The 20,491-nt window shown below is 43.7% G+C and overlaps 1 protein-coding gene across 25 annotated transcripts in view; it reads left to right on the top strand.

Annotated features, from left to right (window-relative positions):
• KIAA1217 overlaps positions 1 to 20,487 on the top strand; it is a 358,771-nt gene extending 338,284 nt beyond the window's left edge. For 6 of the 25 annotated variants that reach the window (XM_081931416.1, XM_081931433.1, XM_081931434.1 and 3 more), the window contains 10 exons: positions 5,853 to 5,983; positions 6,193 to 6,340; positions 7,875 to 8,364; positions 8,658 to 8,838; positions 9,657 to 9,808; positions 10,458 to 10,598; positions 11,977 to 12,096; positions 15,883 to 17,430; positions 17,944 to 18,069; positions 18,799 to 20,479. In XM_081931416.1, the coding sequence (XP_081787542.1) occupies positions 5,853 to 5,983; positions 6,193 to 6,340; positions 7,875 to 8,364; positions 8,658 to 8,838; positions 9,657 to 9,808; positions 10,458 to 10,598; positions 11,977 to 12,096; positions 15,883 to 17,430; positions 17,944 to 18,069; positions 18,799 to 19,323 (3,562 nt within the window). In that variant the 3' untranslated portion in view covers positions 19,324 to 20,479. Of the gene's footprint in view, positions 1 to 5,852; positions 5,984 to 6,192; positions 6,341 to 7,874; positions 8,365 to 8,657; positions 8,839 to 9,656; positions 9,809 to 10,457; positions 10,599 to 11,976; positions 12,097 to 15,882; positions 17,431 to 17,943; positions 18,070 to 18,798 lie in introns of all 25 variants that reach the window. The other 19 variants (XM_081931425.1, XM_081931436.1, XM_081931419.1 and 16 more) reach the window with 12 other exon arrangements.
• The last annotated feature ends 4 nt before the right edge of the window (positions 20,488 to 20,491 follow it).

The raw sequence follows: 20,491 nt of genomic DNA on the forward strand, positions 1-20,491 counted from the left end.
ATTAAGTCCAGGCGTGGCCAACTCTGGGGTTGCGGCGCTCATCTCGCTTTATTGGCCGAGGGAGCCAGCATACAGCTTCCGGGTCATGTGGCCAGCATGACTAAGCTGCTTCTGGCGAACCAGAGCAGCACACGGAAACACCGTTTCCCTTCCTGCCGGAGTAGTACCTATTTATTTACTTGCACTTTAACGTGATTTTGAACTGCTAGGTTGGCAGGAGCAGTGACCGAGAAACGGGAGCACACCCCATCGCGGGGATTCGAACCGCAGACCTTGTGATCGACAAGTCCTAGGCTCTATGGTTTAACCCACAGCACCACCTGCTTCCCAATTCCAATACTAATTACAATAGCTGTTTTCTGCCTCTGTATAAGAACAATATAAAAATAAGGGGAAATACAAAAAAAAAAAACTTTTTTTAAAAAACCCCAATAAAACCCATTCTTATACATGTGCAATTAACATTTTATAACATTTTAGGAAAGTCTTCTTAAACAAAATGTATTGGACAGAGAGATGCATGGAGTTATTCTATATACACAAAATATATAAGAATCAAACATGTATTTTTAACTCAGGCTGAAGTCTTACTCACAGTTCCTTGGGACTGAATACCACACATTGCCATGGCTTACAGCCATACAGATTTCCCAAGGGTTAGGATCAGGGTTTATATTTAATGCTCAAGTAAAAAATACTTTCACATGCGTGGGCTCTTGTTCAATGTGTGTAGCTCTTAAGCGGTTTCCCAGTTGATTTTGGCTTGACTGATTTAGACTGGTGGATGCATGCAGACCACCAGCCTGCGTGATTTGCAGCCTTTAATAGGAGATGGATTGGGGGTGGAGGGGAGAGGTGTAGTGGTTAGAGCACAGGTTTGGAGGTGGGGAAACCCGAGGCAAAGATACATTCTCATCTCTGAAGTCCAGCCTTGGGCAAGTTGCCACTCACAGTGAACATGAAGCACAATTGCAATAGCGAAGGAAGGAAGGAAGGAAGGAAGGAAGGAAGGAAGGAAGGAAGGAAGGAAGGAAGGAAGGAAGGAAGGAAACATTAGAAGAGCCTGTTGGGTGAGGCTAGTGGTCCATCTTTGTCCTGTGTTCTGTTCTCACAGCAGTCAGCCTGATGCTGGTGGGAAACCCTCAGCCCTCTTCCATCCTGCAGTTTCCAGCCACTAGAAAGAGCTTATTGAGAACCATTGCTGCTTCCAGCTTGTGGAGGTAGAGTGTAGACAACAAGGCCTAGTAGCTATTGAAATCCTTCTCCTCCACAAATTTGTCTAATCCTCTTTCGAAGCCATCTCAGTTGAGGGCCATCACTGCTTCCTGAGGGAGTGAGTTCCGTAGTTTAACTAGGCTCTGCATGACAAAGTCCTTCAAGCCAAAGCAACATAACAAAACCACCAAATTCATTCTGTATTTGTGTTTATAAAATAAAAACAAACAAAATCTCAACAAAACTAAACAGGTTTTGTTTTCAATGGGACGAACTCCCTGATTAAGTGAGCTTTGGACAGCAGCCCAAGAGTTTACAACAAGACATTTCTTGATATACTTGAATTGATTTCTTGCTATTGACTTGGCCATCAGCTTAAACTACCTTTCTGTGAAGGTGACGGATAACCTTGCTGATTAAACTGCAGCAAAATCAATCCCCTGTCCAAATAATTCTTCAGTGTACATTTTGTTAGTTACTCATTAGCAAATTAATTGTTTTTATTACTCCTCACAATTTACAGAATGCTGCATCTGCAGAATGGCTGCTCTGTTTTCAAGGGTGATTTTATTATCAGCTTCTATCTGACATTTTGAATCCTGGTGCTTTAGAAATTGTGTCATTTTTGCCATTTCCAGGGATAGCACAGGATCCTGCCACCTTCTTTGAAGGCATGTGATTCTGGTGTCCACAGGTGTCTTGCCATTATCTGAATCAGTTAAAGACAGTTCAGGCTATTTTGAATGATTTTAAAATCTTACTAAGCTATAGTGTTCTTCAACCTCATGTCCCCAGATGTTGGTGGACTACAACCCCCATCATCCTTGACCACTGGCTATGCTGACTGTGGATGATGGAAGTTGTAGTCCACCAACACCTGGGAACCCTGAGCTACAACTACCCCACACAAAAGAATCATCAACATTTGCAATTATATTGGTTCCTGTGCACAAGGATCTCTTAGCTTGCAAGCACAGGTCATGGCCTCTGGTTGCTTGAAGTGTCCTGGTACATATCTAATGTCTCATGTGTGTTACTCATTTGCCCACTTTGAAATTAAAAGGTGAAGTATTCTTGCATTGCCATAGTTGCACCTCTTCTGAGCCTTAATCTTCCTCTACGCATCTTTTCTCTTTCTCCCACTCTCAACTCTGACCTCATCCTTCTTTTTTGTGCAAGAACATCTGTGTTCAATAGAGACCCTAAAATACCACAGGCACTAAATATATGTTAAGCAATAGTAATATAGCTGGCGATTCCCACAATGAAACAACATAGTAGTTGGGCAGGAACAGTGCAAATGGAAAAGTGTTAAGTGACTTCATCCTTGCTTCTTGTATTTGACTGGCTACTCCAACTATCACATACTCCTCTGCATCCATATATTTTTGCTCCAAGAAGTGTTCACAAGAGTGCTGTGTGTGCCTGTGTTAAAACATTTTCTATAGGTTTTAGCTCTGGGGTGTTCTAGTTTTACAGTATTTTACTGCCACAGCGTGTGAAATTTTCGCACATCTTTTCTTTAAAATAATATAAAGCATTTTTAATTTGTTTTGGAGACCCCCCTTGTGAACCAAAGGCTTGCTTGTAGCAATTGTATTCGTGCGTATCTTAAACGAATCACTGAAATTAAACCGAAATGCTTGTATTTAAGCTGATTACGCTCCTTTGACTTCTGATAGGATTAAATCAGCTTAGGCGGCAATACAAGCACACATTATTTGAGTGGCAAAGCATCACTCATCATTTTCTTGGCCGACATGCCTATTCCTCTCAGAGAGTCCTCAAAGTCCTGTAAATTTGCCGCAACAGCTGGCTGTGCAGAGTGCTCATGAGCTGGTAGATGGGCTGGCATAACCTCTCCTTCTCTCCCATCCCCAAAGTAGTTTTGCAGCTTGATCAACTTACAGTTGCAACACAGACAGATAGATTTGTATAGAGAGAGTTGGAAAGATGTATTCCTTGTCTGTCTGTCTGTCTGTCTGTCTGTCTGTCTGTCTGTCTGTCTGTCTTTTACATAAAAGGAACGCTAAGGTGAGGTACCAGTGATTCCCATCCAGGCACTGGCAAGCCTTAGACCTGCTTATCTTTAGGAAGGTGGTGGCTTTGGGTGTCTTCAGATCATTTGCAATGCTTTGAAGGAAAATGCAGCGGAGAGAAAGTGAAGCAGGAGAAACACTGGCGCTGCTGCTTCTCTGCTCCAAATTCCTTTCCCAAAGCTGTTTTTCTCTCTGATAAACAGCTGTTGGGCATTAATTGAGCTGATATGTGTAATGTGTAGTTCTGCCCTGCAAAAGAAGCGTATACATTGCACTGAATTTCTTTCCCTGGGACATTGGCAAGTATTGCTCACTTGCTGCCCCCTAGTGACTTTTTTTGAGACATTTTAAAGATCCTTGTTTCCTTTTCGTGGTTGGTTGTGTTTTTCTTACCCACATTCTAGTGACCAGGCAGATCGGCTGCTAGGTTTCTGTGGATGCTGGAATACACACACACACACACACACACACACACACTCTTCATTTCAATCGAAAAAAAGGCAACAAATCAGATTTTTGAAACATTCAAATTGCTTTCAGATTTGATGTATTTTCTTCACCGGATGTTCTTAGTCTGTACATTGGTTTTTGAACAACTTAGTTCTTGAATGTTTTGCCTCCTGAACACCGCTCACCCGGAAGTGAGTGTTCTGGTTTGCGAATATCCGATGCAGCTTCAGCGGCTTCTGATTGGCTGCAGGAGCTTCCTGCAGCCAATTAGAAGCCGCACTTTGGTTTTCGAACATTTTGGAAGTTGAATGGACTTCCGGAATGGATTCTGTTCGACTTCCAAGGTACAACTGTAATTCCGTAGTTTAGAATTGTACTGGGGCAGATGTTACATTTCTGAAGATTTCCATTGTGGTTTTTTGGGGTGTCATGTTTTGTTCAGCATGTTTAAGTGGGGACTCTGAAAAGATTGCAAGTTCTCCTTACTTGTGATTACAAATTTTGGACATTTCAGTTTCTTGCATCATGGAGCCTAATCCTATGCTACACTGCTAAGTGACACATGAGTATCTTATTTACAGTGGTTAGCTGCCTGTAGCAGCTTCCATGGATGTGAATAAAATTCTCTTATTTTTAGCTAATATATTAATGAATCCTCACATCTAGTTTTAGCTAGAATTGCTGATAAATGAATTTCCCTGTAGCCCAGACAGGTGTGTTGAGCAAATCTGTCATCTTTTGACATACTTTTCTTAAACATGCTGTTCCTGTTCCTCATAACAGTTGTGTTCACTTGCGTTAAGAGGAATTATTTACAGCACAATCCTATGCATGCCTCCTCTGAAGTTAATCCCTCTGAGTTCTCTGGTGAGTGTGACAGCAGCCCTTTCCAACCTGGTGCCCCTCCAGATGTTGCTGCCATCGTCCTTCCCCATTGCTCATGCTGGCTGGGGCTGATGGGAGTTGTAGTCCAACGGCATCTAGAAGGCACCAGGTTGTCAAAGGCATTGCAGCCTTGGCCATTTTACTACAATATTTCTGTTTTAATTGTTGATTATAGAAAATCGTCTTTAGCAGGCAATGGGCTGCTCTGACCATTTAATATGTAGTTTAAGAGTAGTTTAAAATACATATTTCTGCCTCTAAAAGCCCTACAGCTTTAGTGATAATATAGATTTAACACACTGTAGTCTATTCACACAGCTGGATAATCTTGAGGAAAATAATCATATGCTGCAATCCTGCCTTGGAGTCAATCCCATTGAGCATAGTGGGGCTTAGTTCTGAGCAAATATGTATGTTTACGACTGCACTGTGGAATATAAATCATATAGATATATTCATTATTGGAATTGTTTATACTGTCAAAGACTTAATCAAAGCAAAAATAGCATAAAGCTAGAAGAATAGCCCATATATATTTTGGGGGCTTTGGGCTGTCTCATTTGGTATGTTTCATATATGTTAATAAAAGAAATGTGATTTATTGTTTTTGGAAAATGTACTTTAGCAGAGATTTGCAATTGTATATTCACATCAGCCCTATGAGCTCCATCATTATTAATGTAAAGAGCTTCACTGCTGCCACATACCGTATTGGCCTGAATATAAGCCACACTTTTCCCCCATATTCCGACCGTGAAAAGTTAAAGTGCGGCTTAAATTCATGACAGTACAAAAGTTAGCTTTTAAGATATCACTGCTGAAACAGACATATGGTAAAACAGAACCAAAAAATGTTTTCTGATTTGCGAGCTTGAAATTGTTCATTTGTCATTTATGGGTGTGAGTGCCTGCAGAATTGTAGCCATTGTATAGAGATTTGCGATTTTAGCAATTGTACAGTAACTTTTGCAGGCTTGCAAGATCAAAGCCTTAAATTGGCTCGGAGTTACAATTATACCAAATGCAGCAATTTTCAAACTGTAACCCAATTTTAAGGGAGCAGCTTATATTTGGGTATTGTCTTTTTTTCTTTCCCCCCTTGAATTTTAAAGGTGTGGCTTATTTGCAGGTGCGGCTTATATTTGGGCCAATACAGTATACAAAAATTAGGACGGTATCCCAGGTGCTGAGAATGGATTTTGTCCCTAGTGTTGCCTGTCCACAAACAAAGTCAGGGTTCAATTCTTGTTCTCGCTTTTCCAGTGAGCTGGAAAGTTTTGTTGAAGATCTGAAGAAGGAATCTCTTACAGCCAATAGGATTGTTACACTGAAAGACGTTGAAGATGGGGCTTTTCTTCTACGGCAGGTTGGAGAGGCTGTCGCCACCCTCAAAGGTGACTTCCTTGCTTTATTATTTTATTTATTAAATTTGTAAAACTACTCTTCATCCGTAGATCTCGGGGTCGCTTAAATAGTCCATTTGGAGATTTTCTCCACCTCCGCCTCCCCCAGTTTTTATTTTGGGGTGTGGGGGGGTGATAATTAGGCCAATGCTGGTCTTCCTCTCTGTCTTAAAAATGCTTTATGACTCTTGTTTTTGCAGGTGAATTTCCAACACTGCAGAATAAAATGCGGGCCATTCTCCGCATCGAGGTGGAAGCTGTGAGGTTTTTAAAGGAGGAACCTCATAAACTAGACATCCTACTGAAGAGAGTTCGCAGCATGACAGATACCCTCACCACCCTCCGGAGGTGATATGTTTTATGCTTCTGTTTATTTATTTCTTCTCTTTTTTTACATTATTCTGGACAGGTCATTGGCCTGATGCCATTACAAATTATATAATTGTTTTATATACCTATGTTTCTATTGTTTATGTTTTCATGTTTCACAGGAAGTGATTCATGAATGGAACAGAATGGTGTGTGTGTGAGTGAGTGAGTGAGTGAGTGAGTGAGTGAGTGAGTGAATCAATCAATCAATCAATCAATCAATCAATCAGAAAAGGACAGGGTTTTCTCTTATCCTTCTTCCTTTTTGTTCTACAGCCCAAAGAGTTCAGATGAAGATTCTCAGCCTCCCAGTCCTCCTTACCCTAGTAGTTCCCATCGAATTCAATAGGACTCACTTCTGAGTAGATATGGTTAGGCTTCTTGCACTGTAGGTGTGTGAGATGGGCCTGATGTCAGGGTTTGGCACCAACCTACACAACAGGTGCCTGTGGACCAATAAGAGTGCTCAGTGGTGGAGGTGCCATCAGGACTGGACTTCGTGGCAGAGGTCTAGGGCCTCACTCCCAGGGCCCAACAAATACAGCAGTCTTGCATTGCCACATTTGAAGAATTACCCCTAGAAGATAGTTAAGTCCAGAGTCTAAAAATTATCTGCCTGCCCCACAGCTCAAGCAGCCCTGCTGGCTTTCACACAGCTGGCTCCCATGTGTGAGAAGGGATATATTATGCTTAGCTTTTATGCCCTGTCAACACAACAATGAGAAACCCTTTTCAGTCCGGCGGCTGTATTCCTTATTTGACAACTTCTGAGAGCTTCCTGCCAGTAGTGAGCAGTGCTAGAGATATAAACGAGCATGGCGCCAAATGTGAATTTTACCTTTGGCGCTGTGGTCTAAACCACAGAGCCTAGGGCTTGCTGATCAGAAGGTCGGCGGTTCGAATCCCTGTGACGGGGTGAGCTCCTGTTGCTCAATCCCTGCTCCTGCCAACCTAGCAGTTTGAAAGCACATCAAAGTGCAAGTAGATAAATAGGTACGGCTCCAGCGGGAAGGTAAACGACATTTCCGTGCGCTGCTCTGGTTTCGCCAGAAGCGGCTTAGTCATGCTGGCCACATGACCCGGAAGCTGTATGCAGACAAATGCCGGCTCCCTCGGCCAGTAAAGCGAGATGAGTGCCGCAACCCCAGAGTCGTCCGCGACTTGGCTTAAAAGTCAGGGGTCCCTTTACTTTTACAGAAGATTTGATTCTGCACACACTTAACATGCTGCTCTCTAGCCAGAAAAGCAAGACATCATCAGAGTTCAAGCCTACTTCTCAGGTAGGCAAAAATGTGTGCAAGGCTGGACTAGTGAAGGGTATAGACTGGGGAGAGTTCTGAAGGCCAGACAGAAGGCCGCATTTGAGCCCGAAGAATGAGATTCTCCACCCCTATTATAAAAGCAGTGTCACTTTCATACGGAAAATCACTAGAGGGAGCCCTTTCTTTACTAGAGAAACAAGAAAGTGCTAGCTATGTATATACTTCACAGTGTGACTGTCTTCCTCTTGTAGGCATGTTACTGATGGGCTGCTGAAAGGTGTGGATCCCTCACAGGCCGCCCAGTACAATGCCATGGAGAAAGCGACAGCGGCAGAAGTTCTGAAAAAACAGGACGACGCTGCAAAGAGCCCTGCTTCCCCAAAGCAAAAGGTTGGCGACCCCTCAGCCGAACTGTCTGTCAGGTCAGAGGTGATCCCTGTCTCAGGCATGACCGTCCACCATGCACAAAGCTCCCCAGTGGTCATGCATCAGTCTCAGCATTCAACAACACTGGTCAGCAATGCCCCAAATTCTCCCGTGGCAAACAGCCCCTCGGCAGGTTCATCCGCATCATGCCACCTGATGCCTGCCATGCCAGAGTCTGCTGCAGCCGCAGTGACAGCGACCACCCAGCAAACGCAGACACCTCAGTCGCCCCAAGTTAATGGCTCCACCATGCAAAGCCTTTTTATCGAGGAACTTCACAGCGCCAGTACCAGGAACAGAGCTCTGTCAATTGAGGTACACATGGTGCATGTTATGGTAGGGAGGGTTTCGGGTGCTGTTGGCCATCTAAGAACGAGGCAGAAGAACTCTGGGCTGTCTTTTTGGATGCTATAGGTGTCCTGTTTCTCGAGTGCCAAACTTGGCCTGACATTAATAAATGTCATTTTGCAAAGATGGCTGGCAGAACTCGGAGCACCTCTGCGTATCTGATTCATCTAAAAGTTTATAAATAAAAATTTTAAATACAGAGTGAAGCCCAAACTGATTTCAAAAAATTCCCCTCTCTCTGTGTGTGTGTTTCTTCTTAGAAAGCAGAGAAGAAATGGGAAGAGAAAAGGCAGAACCTCGATCACTACAACGGAAAAGAATTTGAAAAACTCCTCGAAGAAGCACAAGCCAATATCATGAAATCAATCCCCAACCTTGAGATGCCTCCACAAGCCACAGGTTCGCCGAAAGCTGACGCAGCAGAAAAAATAGAAGTCTCTGGTAAGGCTTAGTGCATCACAATAAGATAGATGGGTGGAGCTTCGATGTTGGACTCTCTCTTAAATGTGAAAGAAAACAGTAACTATTGAATTCCGAGCTCCAAGTCTTAGAGAAAACATATTGGTGGGAATGTAGGCCCTACTTGCTGATAAGTGGAAGGTGCATAACTCAGTGGTAGGGCACCTGCATGCAGAAAAGCTCCTGGCATCTTCAGGTAGGGCTGGGAAAGAGGATCTGCATGGAACTCTGGAGTGTCTCTGCCTGCCAGTGTAGTTGATAATGAGCTAGATGGACACAATGGCCCAACTCATTCCTTCCTGTGTCCTTATAAGCAGCCTCTACCCTGTAAGCAGGGGTGGCCAACCCCCAAGAGGCTGCGATCTACTCACAGAGTTAAGAATGGGCAGTGATCTACCTCCTTTTGGGGGGTTCAGGTCTAAGTTGTTGAGCTTTTTTTTTTTTTGCTTTTTTTTGAAAGCCCTGTTTTTGGGGGTTCAGGTCCTTTTTTAGGGGAGCAAGTAATCTACCACAGATGTTCAGTGATCTACCAGTAGATCTACCTGTTGGACTTGGCTGATATAAAGCAATACCTTACAAAGCAATTTTGGGCACAGTGCAACCAAGGATCTGGCACTTTCCGGCCCCATTGATCAATGTTCTGTTCAACAGGGTTTCTACGCTGAGCATTAAACACATGCTTAATTGGAAACTTGAGCAGCACGTTAAATCTCTCCCATCAAACATAAGTGAAATACCATGTTGGTTAACTTTAGGGTGGTAAGCCATGTTTTTAAAACCACTGCAACTTGAATTTTCAGAAGAGGCTCCTAACCCAGAGCAGGAGACCGAAAAGCCAGTGAAGTCTCCACCTCCTCCGCCTCCACGTCGCAGTTATCTGATAGGATCTGGACTAAGCACAAGACTGGGAGAAGTCAGTTACGTGGCCAGGAAAGACAGCACTTTGGTCAAGGTTTGGTGATTGAGGCAATTGAAGCAAAATTAGATACCCAGAACAGGAAGAGCTTCTGGGCAAGACAATGTCCTTCTTACTTAAGTTGCCAATGGGGTGGGGTGTGGGGTGGTTTGTGACCCAAACGGGCATCGAAGGAAGTCTCTCAGGAAATGCATTTCATACAGTAGGCTCTGCCCAGCCCTGCCTTCATGGGAATCATCCTCCCTGTATTCTTATTTATAATAACGTGAGGCAGATTAGAAGCTGCATTCATTCTATGCATGTTCAAGAATTTGAAAATAATCTTGAAGAAGCCAAATATTTAACACAGATTGATAAAATCGATGAGAACAGGTCCATAGAAACCTTTCTAGTGAGCTCTTCTCTGCTTGCTTTATCCATCTGTTTGTTTCATTATCTCCCCCAGCCGCCCAAGGAGATACATTAAAATCTTTCCTTCACATAGCATGGCATGGTCTTAGGCTGCCAAATCTAAATGTGATAATTGGCGTTGAATTTCTTCTGGAGGATGGGATGCGATGATGCTTCCCATTCAGAAAACTAAAGAAAATGTAATAGAGGGGAGCATTTCATTTTGTTGGTGTCACGATAATGGTTGAATTGCTTAAATATTAGTTTTTTTTAAATTGTTTGTTATACTACTTAGGAAAGCAGTGAAGATGCTGCTCAAGGAGCACAGCCAAAAGTCCCTAAGGAAGACCATGCTTCTCCTCAACCCCTGGGCACAATTCCACCTGCAAAGGAGGAGGAGGAGGAGGACGGAGACAGAATAATGGCAGAATTACAGGTATGATGAGGCTGGACCTGCAGAGAGATGTACCTTGGATAGCATTCGCTTCTGGTCTTTGGACTCAGAGCACAATTCCAAGGGAATTAAGTCCCACTTAAGTGAATGGGCAAGGGAGCTCCTTCAGGAAATACACATTGCTGCTCATTGCTGCAGCCTGTATCAAGATATGGTCTCAGGTGTAAGTAAATGGGATAAGAGGGGGAAAGCTTATTTCTATGCCTTTCTGGTGCACACATCCATTTCATATACAGGTACAACTTGTTTCAGGTCAGGAAAAACTGGATCTGAAGGAGGATTTGAATATTTGTGGCCATAAACAGGCCAAAGATCAGAGTTAGATTCCAGTGGTTTGAGCTCCGGATCCTATTGTCAGCAAGAAAGTATTCAGAACTTGCCCAAGGATTATCTAGCCTGCTCGTTCATTGTAACATAGGAATGGTTTTTCTGTGACATTGCTGAAGTCTAGGGGCGCAATCTAACAACTGTCAGTCACAATCAAGTCCTGTTCGGTTGCTCTTGAGAGCTGTGACTGACTTGGGCTAGATTGTGTTGCTTACTATGCGATTGGTATTGACCGCATATTTGACGTGCACTTTGGGGGCACTCTTCGTGCCAGAGTCTGTGGAAGACAAAACTATTTGTTATATTAAAATAATATCTCCACTGGCTCTCACATCTGTCAGTGATTCCAATAAGGAGGTGAACACATAGATGGTTATCAAGCTTCAACAAATCTTCTCATGGGGCTCACTGTGATGGCAGACCCTCCTTGCTGTGGCAAACTAATGAGGTAATAATGTTCGGGGACGCTTTTATTTTTTACCGTTGGTCACAACTTGCTCTTAGTCAAAAGGTGTAGAATTCATGTTATAAAGAACTAGCAGCTATAGATTCCAGCTCTAAAACAAAGCTGGGGGAGTGGAGTGTGGAGCTTGATTCTCTTTCAGTAACTTTTTTGCAGCCTGTAACATTTTGAACAATTAGTTGGACTGGAAGAGAGAGAAACCATTATTGAATTTATAACTTTGTATGCCACATAAAGATCTCCGGGTAACAATAGCTGTGCCATGACTGTCAGGTTAAAGGTTTGTTTTAAATAAACCCACATGACATGAGGCATGTAGTTTCATCAGCCAGTTCATATAGTATTGCTGTGCTATCATTTTGAGACAGGGTTTCACAGCTGGCCAGTAGGAACTAACCCTTAGCTTTTCAGCCTAGACATAATACGGCCTTGTTTGATCAGAGTTTGTCCTGAAGAAGCTCAGAGGAAAAAAGTAAGCAAGCAAACTCTTGACTGGAATGGCTCCAGGAAGTGACTTGGCTCTCGGTTGGAAAAGGTCTTCCGATAACATGCCATGTTTTAACTCTCTAGGCTTTCCAGAAGTGCTCTTACATGGATGTAAACTCAAACAGTCATGTTGAACAGTCCAGAAATGACACTCACACAAAAGATGCAAGGCCTGTGGCCTTAATACATCCCAAGGAGAAGAAGGTAACAGTGGCATTTGAGTTCTGCCACATCCTCTTGGCCTCACCTTCTTCCCTTGCTTCCAAACTAACCCTGTGCCTTGTGCATTGTTTACTCTCTCTCTTTCTCTCTCTCTCTTTGTGCTGTGTTGGCTGTGTTTTCATGTATCTAGATTTGTGACCCGTCTTAGCACCAAGGTTCTCAAGATGCTACTAGCCTTTAGGAAAACAGAATTACTATGTGGTGAATGAGGAAATGTTTAAGCGACTCAACACAGATCTTAGGATTACCTCTGTTGTACAGAGGGGTACAAATGCTCTTAAGATCTGAAGCTTAGGCATTTTTATTTTTAAATTTTCTATCACACCTAATTTTCCGGGGGAACTCAAGGTGGCTAACAAATCTGTAGCAGAATAGAAAACAGGTATCAATCCCCAAAACCAACCAACTGTGCAAACAAAATTCTAATGTAAATCTGAAATAAATTTTAACCATTCCAACACAGACATCACCTAAGGTTCTCTTCTTGAGACCAAAGAAAGGATACAGTGTTCAAACATACAGTCATACCTCATGTTGCGTCTGCTTCAGGTTACATCTTTTCAAGTTGTGTCCCGCGGCAAGCCCGGAAGTACTGGAATGGTTACTTCCAGGTTTCGCTGCTAAATCGCGTCCCGCGCATGCACAGACGCGGCGCTTCTGGATGCGAACGCTTTGCGTTGTGGGCGTGCCTCCAGGACAGATTACGTCCGCAACTCAAGGTTCCACTGTAGTGATCTGAGTGTCTGTAAGACACAGTGTTTGAATTTGGCTCTGAGAATACTAAGCTAAGAAAATTGAAATAAAGTAGTGCCCATTTTGCTGCAGACCAGTGACAAACTGCAACCCTACGTACACTTACCGGAGAGTAAGCTGCATTGACCACAGTGGGACAGTTCCTGAGTAAACACAGTATTGCTTTGAAAGTTTGCTTTATAATAAGAGGAGCAGTAGCTAGAATGCATATGATAACATCAACTGGGGAAAGCAATTGCAAGTTTCAATATTACTTTCAACGCAATAGCTCTAAAGCTCCAGGCAAATTGTTACACAAAGCAGATTCCTTTCTAATTTTTGCATTCATAGTTAGGGGACTTTTGGGGTGGTATTAATACCCGCTTAGGAATTTTGTTCAGCTATAACTGAAGTAGAATCAGGTGGAATTAAGATGCTGCACCGGAATAAAAATGTAACTCCATGGTTCAACTCCCTGTTCCAGGGAACAAGGCCATATTTTCCTTCCCTAGCAAAGATAAACACAATACAGACCATAGAGTACCTTTGGCCCAAAGTGTAGTTTGAACCTGCAACCCTGAGATTAAGAGTCTCATGCTCTACTGACTGAGCTATGCTGCAGGGTAGCTTTGTATATGTATACTCAACACCTCTAACTTGGCATACTCAAGGCAGCATTCGATGTTGGCTTCCCGATTTCCTGCAACTGGTGAGATGAAACACGCAGTGAGCCATCTCTCTCATGTGCCCTGAACAGCATGTAGCGCTTTGCTAGCTTTAAATAATAATACTGAATAGCCTTTTGACCCTAGAAGCCAGAATATTCCCGACAACACATGAAACACTTCATGCCAATTGTCCATGTAATGCCACCTACATCTTTGGCTCTTTTTGACTTCTGCTTGGTTTGCATGAAACCTTTTTCACCTTTTCTCCTGGATCCTTAGGAGGGGTTATGGTTTCCTTGATGTGCTAACAAACTACATATGCATGGGGTGGGAGCAAGTTTTAAGTTGCCTCTTGTACAATGATAGTTGTCTTCCAGACTCTTGTACTGTGCTGTGTTTTTAAAATCAAGACACCTGTGTTGAAAAACAAGTAGTTAACCTGCCCTTGTGATGGCTTTAACAGCATAGTAATTCTGATTCTGGAGATTGATACAGTTGGTGTATCAATGGACAGGGCTGGGACATGGAGGCCCAGCAAGGTTGAGGATTTGCTGGGGGCCTCCTGAAGAGAGCCCCATGGATCTGCTACACTTACTTATTGGGGGGCAGAGCCTGGAGGCTGCCTTGCCCAAGAGCACTCCAAAACCTGCAGCAGATGCTGCCAATGGACTAGGATTGTTATCTAATGTGGATGGACAATCCTATATTCTCAAATTATGTGACTATACCTTTTTCGTTGTGGTCCAGCAACAATTTTGCTTGAAGTTGTTTCTGTTACGAACAGGCTAAAACTGTAGTCTACCAAGGGAAGCAGCCGTTTCCAGACTTACTCTTTTGACTCTGTATCCCATCGTTGCACATCCTTTTGTAGCCCTGCTGGTCAGAGTAACAAGTTGGGAGCCCTTTTTTACTGAACTAGCAGGAATGCATTTGAAATGCAAAGGCAAGATGTCCTGATCTTCCCCGCAGCCAGTCACTTTTGGAATCGTTTTTGCAAACCAGGAGTCATAAATCCACCTCAATACACACGAGTGCTGAGGACCGTTGTAGTGTTGCAAGTAGATGCTGGAGCTAGCCAGGGTGTGTGTGTGTGCGCAGGGGAAAAGGGCCCTTGCAGCAGTTCCTGCTGCCAAAATGCATAGGCTGTGTGCCAGCAGACCTACTTAATCCATTTTCAGCAGAAACAGACACCGTTGTACCTTGCAGTGGGAGCTGCTGCTTCTTTTCCCAGGGTGCTGCCTCTTCAACCACACCCGGTATTTTGACCTCTTGCTTTTCTCCATTCCTATAAAACAAGGTATTGACTGTGCACATAAAAATCCACTTTTGTATCAGTTGCGACATTCAGTACTAAGGTCAACATCAGGAGAGACTGAGGATGAGGGGTAGGAAACGCCACCAGCAATATTCTTGCCACGATCTAATCTAATACCAGGTTTGAATGTGATTGTTTTGCAAGACTTCTTTGCAAGCCACTCTTGAGAGCCTCTTGGGTTACAAAGAAAAATGTAGCTCTTCTAAATAAACAAGCTCTGAAATCTATTTACCATAGGGATGCCTTGCTGGGCCTCTCTGCCTTGCCCTAGGGGCTCTCCCTAGGCCATGCCCCTCTTTGCCCCTGCTCCACAGCCTCCTCCAATTCTTCTGCCTGGCTGACATGTGTCCTTGAACTCTAACCATGCCCATGTGTGCACATAAAAACCTCTGGCTTTTGTGTGGCTGGACCATAACCTACTGTACCAAGATAAGAGAGTCACTTCCGTTGCCCCACATTCCACTTAGATGTGACCCCTGAAAGGTTGCTCACTGGAGAATGCAGCCCTCCAGCTGGAGAAAAACAAAAACCCCACCCGCTAATCAAATGTAATGGTTATATCAGAGGAAGAGGCCTTTCTGAGCTCGCCAGCTTGGAGAACTGGCTTCAGTGTTAGCAGTCAGCATTCTAGTCCTAATGGTGTGGTCATTGTTTCCTAACAAAGTTTAGTCCAACAGCCTAAATGAAAGATTTCTGTTTCATACAAAACAATCGTTGAAAGGGAGGAATATTATCAAGATGGCACAAATGTTGTACAGGATGTAAAGTCTATGGAGGGGTTGCTTAAAGGACTCATTCTAGAACCTGTGTTGTCTGCCTGCATAGTTTTGTGTGTAATACAAAGTTCTACCAGATTTGGAGTAAACCCCTGGAAGAGGTGCAAAAATCCGCTGAAGACCATGGAAATGGCTCTGCATTGATGTAGAAAGTGGCCCGTTCACATTATCTGTACTTTATCTGATGATGTGCTAAATAATTGGGGGGAAATAGTCCCAGCCTTAAAAAAAAAAGTTGTATCCCTCAGTAACTAAGTAATGCAACTCTTCCCCCTAGGTGTATGGGGAGGCAACAAAAGATAGTGACCATCCCAAGCACCAGACAGAAGAGATGGTCTCGGATGCTCCCAGCATTGCTGAAAACTCTGCCTTCAGCAAAGATTTGCTTTTGGAGAATAAGGAGTATGCACAAACAAATTCTCTTAAGCTGAAAACAAACTGCTCCATTGTGTTAGACAATGAAAGGAAGGCGGGGCCTGAAGAAGCACAGTGTCCCGCAGTTGAAACTGGAAGACAAAGGTCAACCAATGTTGCACTTAGAGAGACTGGTCATGGTTTGCCCCAGAATGAGCCTCTCAGTGGTGCAGGGGCACCTCCTGTCAGTCAAACAGACTCATACACTCAGGAGGCTTCTTCTAAGTCTCCAGAGGAACAAGAAATGTCTGCTGGGGCCTATAATCAAGTTGTGCTGAGGCATAAGGCACCTAGAAATGTTACCTTAAATAGTATGGATGAGGTAGAGTCGCCAACTAGCTCTCCAAGTGATGAAAGCCCACCATCGGAGAACATTGCTTTCATGATTACCAAAACGGCAGTCCAGTTTCTGTCCAGTGGAGAGGTCCACGATATAGTCAACAGGCAGGGAGAAGATGTGCAGACTGTGAACATTGATTCCAGAAAGGAAGCAACATCCCAACAAGGGACGCTAGAGAACCGTGAAAGTGAAGAGCCCGTGGTCTGCATGGACAAAAAACCGGTAATCATTATTTTTGATGAGCCAATGGACATCCGATCAGCTTATAAAAGACTTTCAACGATATTTGAGGAATGTGATGAAGAGCTGGAAAAAATGATGACAGAAGAGAAGATAGAGGAAGAAGAGGAGGAGGAAGAAGACCAAGAACCTGAGACACGTGGTGCCCGTAACATAGGAGTTACCAGTGCAGACAGTCATAGGAGTCATGGGGCTGATGACGCAACAAGCGGCAGATTTGAGCAAGACTTCAGACAACGCTATCTGTCTAATTCAGCAACTCAAGCCAAACTCCTTGAAGGGCAGGAAACAGATGAGATGGATTTCAGGAAGCCTCCTTACATTTATGCGCCACATCCAGAGTCAAAGCTGGACACTCCCGATACAAAGAAGAAATTCAAGTTTAAATTCCCTAAAAAGCAGCTGGCTGCTCTTACGCAGGCAATCCGCACAGGGACTAAAACCGGCAAGAAAACTTTGCAAGTGGTTGTGTATGAAGAGGAGGAGGAAGACGGCACTGTGAAACAGCACAAAGAGGCAAAAAGGTTTGAAATCCCGAGCAGTCGGCCCGATGACGCTTCAGGGAAGGAGGAGCCAAACCTAACTGTACAGAATTCTAGGACTGAAGAAATTAGAAAGAACACGTACAGGACTCTGGACAGCCTGGAGCAGACTATTAAGCAACTGGAGAGCACTATTAGTGAGATGAGCCCAAAATCAGTTTCTGAAGCTCCAGCCCGATCGGAGGGAACTTCTGTCCCGGGCTTTTTCTCACCAAAAGAATCCCTAGCGCTGGAAGAGACTATTGCTGATGTTGAACCCCCTTCCTCAATACCGTCAACTTCACGTAAGGTACTTTAGTATGAGAAATCACAACTCCAGCTGCTTTCTAAAACAAAATCTGCCGTAATAATCACCATTAAGCAAGAGGTGTCTTCTGATTGGTTTGCTTCCTTTCGGGTGGCTTGTTTGGTGCATCCATTAGGTGTCTAACAGCTAATAGATTTGTGTGTGGTTTTATTTTAAATAAAATAAAATCTCTCCTGCTGATTGGTGATGGGCAATCAAAGGAAGCTTGGTCAGCTGTGGGCGAATCAAAATACCTGGGACTGCCAGTTAATCGTAGGTTGATCTGTAGTTGAGCCTTTGACCTCCATTTTTGATTCCTGGAATTAACACCAGTGGTGTGCCTTGTGGTGTGGATCCTTTTGGTGCTTCCCGTGCATGTCTTGGGGGCTTTGCCTTCTCACTTAAAGCAGCTTTGGCCATGGTGTGTGAGCCTCCGCCTTGCCCATGCACTGATGCTCATCCCACCTTTCCCTTATCTCTCTCCCCTTCCCCTTGGCACCCCAACCTTCCTCACAGGGTTCAACCAGCACTTCACAGACCAGCAGGATGCCAATCCCTGCAGCCGCAAAAAGTAGACAGCAAAGCAACACAGACAAAACAAGCAAACCGCACAAGCTACAGGATCAACGCCAGTACAGACAGGTAGTTTTACCCTAAACCCAAAGCTTGGGTTGGACTTGAAAGCGGATTGTGTGTGTTTGGTAAATGTGTAAGTCAAGTGACCGACTTGGATGATACCAAATAATGGACTTTTGTCTTCCCGCTGAAATCTGGAATTGGAAATCCAGGGAATTGGGGGGGGGGGCATGAAAATATTTAATGGTAGCATTGTCTCTCTCTCTCCCTCCCTCCCTCATGCTTGCGCATGTCTGCAGTAAACCATCTCCTGCTTTTTTGAGTTTTGTTCCAGTACTCGGCTGCAGTTTCCTAAATGTCAGCGACGGGAACAGATGCCGTTTGAAGCATTTCAGATGACACTGTCGATACTAACTCCCTGTTTAACAGACCGCAGTGAGAGCCTATTAACCACCCACCAAAACGTTTCCACCCTCACCTAACAACCCTACAAGCATGGCCAATGTGGTGAACAGCCCAGTTTTTGTGGCGCCCTCCTTTTCCCACCCTCTTCTCCTGTTAACTTCTCCCCCACTCTGTCCATCTTCTGTCCCGTAGCTGAGGGAGGGGTGGTGGGAAGGAAGGAGGGAGGGAGGCCTCCCAGGTCCAGCCCATAGGTACAAGATTTAGTGCCAGCTTCAGAGACTCTGTATCCATTCTTCCTTTCTGCAAGCCTATTTTCCCATACAGCTCCTTTTTTTTGTTTATTGTGTATGTTGACTTAAATTGTCTCCCACCATCTTTATTTATTTACAGGCTAATGGAAGTGCTAAGAGAGCTGGTGGGGACTGTAAGGCCACTTCCCCTAACCTGTCTGCTTCAAAAATCCCAGCCTTTCCTTCCACCTCTGGGAAAAGTAGCTCTGTTTCTAGTGGTGATAGCACTAACCTTCTGAGCCCCCCTACTAAAGCCTCTGCCCCTTCTTCTAACCCTCTCAGTCCTCCAACAGGTCGCCCTCCTCATTCCGCTTCCCTAATCCCCTCTGTCTCCAATGGCTCCTTGAAGTTCCAGAGTCCCGCTCACACAGGTAAAGGTCACCATCCTCTTTCATTCTCAATACAGACTCAAAATGGCCGGCCACCCCCTCTTCCTCCAGCTCCCTTTTCCTCGTCCTCCTTCTCCTCTCCCTCCTCCTCCTCCTCCTCCTCTCCCCCATCACTGAGTCAAGGTTCGAAGAGCATCCGCTCGATCCACACACCCAGCTTCACCAGCTACAAGTCCCAGAACGGAAGTGTCAGCAAACCCGCCCAATCTTCCTCCGTCACCAAGGAATCAACTTAAAAGCCAGTGCAAGTTGCAGACAAAATCTTCTCAGTTGCTGATGTCGACATTGCCCACTGGTATTGCAGCTGAGGAGCGCGTACTGTAGAGTTTCAGGCTGAAATGTGAAACTTGTGCTAAATACTGGGTTATTACAAGTGAGAGACAAAAAGTAGTTTTGTATGCATTCGCTGCTGTCAAAATGCCAGAGGGGGGAGGGCAAGGGTGGGGGTGGTTGGGTTCCCTTCAGCCAGAAACTGTTACAAAAAGTACAATGGGAGTATGAATGAAACTAGAAGTATGAGTGCACAGAAATGGATCGAGCATGAAAATAAAGTGTATTAAAGCGAGTTATTTTGTATAAAGCTATTTTTAAGTATGAGAACTAAACATCGTGTGATGATGCAAAATTATAAAACTGAAACTAAGATATTTTTCTTTTATTTTAGTGTTATCCAAATTTGTTACAGATTTCTATTTTTGTCAAAAAACAAAAAAACCCTTCATGGTTACTTTCAGAAATCTTTTTTGCCAAAACATTTGATACTACTATAACGTACATTTTGATAGTTATGCTGAACACCTTCCTCTGCACAAGCGACAAGAGTTAAGACTGAGACTGACGTGGTAGGAGGCAACTTTACCTATTGCACTGCCATTCAGATTATATTTAATAATAATTTGCGATGCCAAGGAAAAAAATTGTTTTTACATTTAGGCATTTGCTGATTCCCTTTTGCTTCCTTCATTTTTCATTTTACTGAGACCTGGGTAAATCATGTAGTACTACCATGTGGATTATTTTTTAAAAGTGTATACTTCTGTACTGTTCTGTATAATGGAAAAACCTCTGTACATATTATAATATATATAAATATATAAATATAAATATATAAATATAAAATATAAGTACAGTATGCGGCTGGGCACAGACAAGAGTAGTTTTCGACACCAAAGGTCCATTTTATGCATGGTTCTCAAGTACACTTTGGGAAAAGGTCAGTGAGGGACAATTGGGAGTTGCTAAGGGGGGGTGGGGTGGGTGGGCAGGGATGGGTTTCAAAAAGCAACCTGTGTGGCAAGGCGAGTGGTTCTTTTTGTAAATATCTTATTTGTACAACTCTATAATATACAGAAGCAAAAAAAAAAAAATCCTTTGCAAAAATAAAGGGCTGCATGCTTATGTTGT

This window comes from Podarcis melisellensis (genome assembly GCF_964234715.1).
Source record: "Podarcis melisellensis genome assembly, chromosome: 12".
NCBI lineage: Eukaryota > Metazoa > Chordata > Lepidosauria > Squamata > Lacertidae > Podarcis > Podarcis melisellensis.